The sequence below is a fragment of the Cyphomyrmex costatus genome, unplaced genomic scaffold (assembly GCF_001594065.2).
Source record: "Cyphomyrmex costatus isolate MS0001 unplaced genomic scaffold, Ccosl1.0 scaffold228, whole genome shotgun sequence".
NCBI classification, from domain to species: Eukaryota; Metazoa; Arthropoda; class Insecta; order Hymenoptera; family Formicidae; genus Cyphomyrmex; species Cyphomyrmex costatus.
In genome coordinates, this window is record NW_017276346.1 from 19,072 (window position 1) to 23,012 (window position 3,941).

Here is a 3,941-nt window from a genome sequence, read left to right on the forward strand (position 1 = left end):
AGTATAAGTTTACGTTGTTTGTAATGCTGATTCTACAATAAATCAGTAGTCGGTAATCCTAAGTCTTATAGATGAAGTTGGCAGTTGGCCAACAGCCAACTTGCTAAGGCTACCGATTGTCTTAAGACTTATCAAATTCGACTTTATTCCTTCCTATTAGTCAAGTTAAACGACTTTCTATACAATTAATAAGTTCTAAATGCGAAAAATCACTGTTACATTTTTAGGTTAAGATTGGTTAAGACTTAAGATTTCCGATTATCGACTCATTGTAGAATCAACTTAATAGTTGGTTCCAAGAAAAAGATATACACATTTACATTTCAATTTTTATAATATGTTAAACATTACAATACAACGTTCAATATTTGTATTTGACATTCAGGCATACATATGTATATTAAAGATTGTTTTATTTGAAGAGAACATGGCCATCGAATATTTGGCTTGAGAACTGGCATTACTGAATGAAAGGATGCGTAGAATACAAAGATATATGGAAAGAAGACAGCTGAGAGATGCTCAGAATCCATTTCATCTTCCACGAGATAAATTTATAAACTATTTTCGCTTAACTCCAGAAATTGTAATCGAGATCGCAACTGAATTAAGGGCCGATTTACGTAATACACGACTTACCGGCTTAGCGCCAGAAATCAAGGTAATATTGGAACGAAAGTAATATAATAGTTCATAATAAATTTACAGGTTTATAACGTTTATTACAGGTGTTGATAGCCATACAGTTTTACGCCCAAGGCAGTTATCAAAGAAGTGTCGGCAATCAAGTTTTCTGGACTGTCAGCCAGCCAACAACAAGTCGTTGTCTTCATGCCGTAACTGAAGCAATCAATCGACAACAAGCGCGTGCAAAATTCTCCGTTGCTGCGTATCAATTCGAAGGTGCTATCGGTGCTATAGACTGTACTTTCATTCATATTATAGGTCCACGCGAAAATGAAGAGGCATTCGTTAATCATCACGGTCGCCATTCTTTAAATGTGCAAACGGTAAACTAAGCAAGAATAGAATGTACGTTTGTTGCAAAACGTTTGCCTGAATGTAATATACCTATTTATGCTTTCAGATTGTTGATCCAGAAATGAAGATACTCAACATTAATCCGAGATACCCTGGTGCACGAAATGACGCATACATCTGGAGCACATCACCAATTCGTCGAGTAATGGAATTCCATTACAATCGAGGAGAACGCAAAACTTGGCTGATCGGTGAGACTTATTTAATGAAAATAAGGACTTTGCAACATAAAACAAATATTTTTATAAAACACATCTACTCTGAGTCACAAAAATTTTGTAAAAGCGATTTGGAATCAATATTCTCTTTAAAGCGTCAATAAATATTTAAGATTTAAAGCGTTTATAAATAATTAAGATTTCAAATTATCTCAAATTTTATTTATTTAGCGTATTTGTTACAATTTTATTAGGCGATGCTGGATACCCGTTGGAACCATGGCTCATGATGCCTTTGGCCGATTTTCCTGAAGACACACGACAATTCCAATACACGCAGAAACTTTGTAAAGCAAGAAATGTCGTTGAACGTTTCTTTGGTGTCTTCAAATCTGTATGGAGATGTTGTTCCTATCAGCGTGTGCTGATGTATGAACCAGTGTTTGCTGCAAAAATAGTTAATGCATGTGCAGTATTGCATAACATAAGAATTCGACATCGTTTGCATCTCGAAGAATTCGAAGCACCAATAGCTGCTAATAATCCTCAAAATGAAAATGCTGGGGCTAATGAAATCAACGAAGATGTAATTCAAAGAGGACCACGTGCTTTGGCTCAAAGAATTCAACGCCAAATAATGAGAGAAAGATTTCCCAATTATCGTGATGCACAAGCTGAAGGTGATTAAATGTGTATTTTTCAGTTATTCTTTATTATTGTATGCTTTAAATGAGAATATTAATTTCAAATGGTTTTTACAGCCATACATATTTTTGTGATACAGAATAGATATTTTATTGCCTGTAAGTTAATAAGATTTATGTGATTATGTTCGTATATATGTATATATGTCGTATATATGTATGTGCATAAAGGATAACAATTTCAAAGAAAAAACTTGTATGTCAAAAGATCAGTCTTTTATTCAAATAAACATCTTTTCATATAAAAACATCAGTCTTTTATTCAAATAAACATCTTTTCATATAAAAACATCAGTCTTTTATTCAAATAAACATCTTTTCATATAAAAACATCAGTCTTTTATTCAAATAAACATCTTTTCGTGGTCGGCAAATAGTACAAACACTTTGTTGTCTTTAAACTGAAAACCTTATTTTTTTAAACTAAAGACCTTTAGAAAACTTAATGTCTTTAAACTACTAATATAGTAAAGAATATAATAAAGAATAGTAATAAATAACAAAGTAAGAAAAAACAAAATAAACTACGGATTAATAACATTGTAATCTTTTTTAAATACTTGAACACAATCTTTTATTATTGTCATTATTTCGGAATATGTTTTCTCTCTACTATTCTCCGCTTCTACGAAAGCACGTAGACATTCATTCCGATCCTTTTCGTTGTCCGTAATTTGCTGCATTGCTTTAGCAAACATCTGAAGAAATAAAAAAAGTACGTTAAAAGCAGTTAATTTATTGCAACAGTGCTCGGCATTACATGCCTTTTTTGACCGAATCTCTGAAGCGATACCTCCCATTTTTCCATAATTTCAAGAATTATTTCTTCATAATTTTTTCCATAATTCCGAGCACTGTATTAAAATAATGTATTTCCTTTTAAAGAATTTACATTTTGATAATTTCAGTTATTACCTCCATACATGAAATTTGACGCTCAGCTAGGGTTGCAAAATCTTGTCTGGCATTCTGCAGCTGTGTGCCCAACCGTTCAGTGTCTTAAAAATAAACATTACCTTTATAATCTGAGCTCTCGTAAGTTGTTATAGAAGAAAAGTATAGCAATACTTACTCCTTCTTACAGTTTGCGGTGCTTTTCGTTTCCTATTCGACGAACTCTGCGTAACAGTTGTGAGCGATTGTGGTATCGTATCTTCATTAATTGGAACACTCGACGACCATTCTGTTATTTCGCGATGGTGTTCTGCAGTCTCCACATTGTTGATTTGTGAATGTGTCTCAATAATATTACCAGATGATCCTCCTTCACAAGTAGCATCTAATAATTCATAATGTGGACAGGAATAAAACATTATAAGCAATGTTGCATTTATTCACTTCCAAAGCAATAATGAATAATACATTTATATAATTTATCTTGACATGCAGTATATTAAGAAAAATGTACTAACTAATATAATTTACGTCATGTTCCGTAATATCAATTATGCTTTCCCGTATTGTTAATGGTTCAGGAATATTGTTTAAAATTTCTTCGTTCCCCTCAGCAAGCAAAATTATTGCATTTGTCTAAAATTAACATTTACGAAACAAATGTTTTATAAACGTGTATTTGAGATTATTTTCATATATATCAGAAACAAGATTTTTTTTTCAAATTTTTAACTAAAATAAAAAACGTTCTATATTTGTGAAATTGTAACAGTTGTATTTACAAATTTTTCATTACTTGTTCTTCTGGAAACGAATCAGGACATTGTACGCCCTCCACATAATCAAAACCCATGATACCTAAAATTTTTTTCTCTCGGTCTGTCAATTTATCAGGAGGACCACCAACGTTTCCTGTCGCATTTCGATTAGCACGAATCTTTGCAATCTTTTGGGAAACTGCAGTTTTATTATCTCGCCATGTCTAAAATATTTATTACTAAAATATTTTACAGTTACATGTTAGACATAATATTTTAAATTTAAGTTTTATTGATTGACTCACTGATTTCCATGACTTTATATCTTTAGTCTTTCCGTCTTTTCCCATATTATTTAATTCAATGACTAATTGTTCCCATGAACT

General features: G+C 32.0%; 1 protein-coding gene across 1 annotated transcript; it reads left to right on the plus strand.

Annotated features, from left to right (window-relative positions):
- Positions 1–475: 475 nt before the first annotated feature.
- LOC108773914 (putative nuclease HARBI1) lies at positions 476–1,887 on the plus strand. The gene is made up of 4 exons (XM_018539892.1): positions 476–661; positions 729–1,010; positions 1,088–1,232; positions 1,454–1,887. The coding sequence occupies exons 1-4, from the start codon at positions 476–478 to the stop codon at positions 1,885–1,887; spliced, it is 1,047 nt and encodes a 348-aa protein (XP_018395394.1).
- Positions 1,888–3,941: the final 2,054 nt, after the last annotated feature.

Coding starts and splice junctions, on each gene's coding strand:
- LOC108773914 (XM_018539892.1), top strand. CDS start 476: ATGCGTAGAATACAAAGATATATGGAAAGAAGACAGCTGAGAGATGCT. Junction 662..728: donor GCTTAGCGCCAGAAATCAAG/GTAATATTGGAA, acceptor CGTTTATTACAG/GTGTTGATAGCCATACAGTT. Junction 1,011..1,087: donor ATTCTTTAAATGTGCAAACG/GTAAACTAAGCA, acceptor TTATGCTTTCAG/ATTGTTGATCCAGAAATGAA.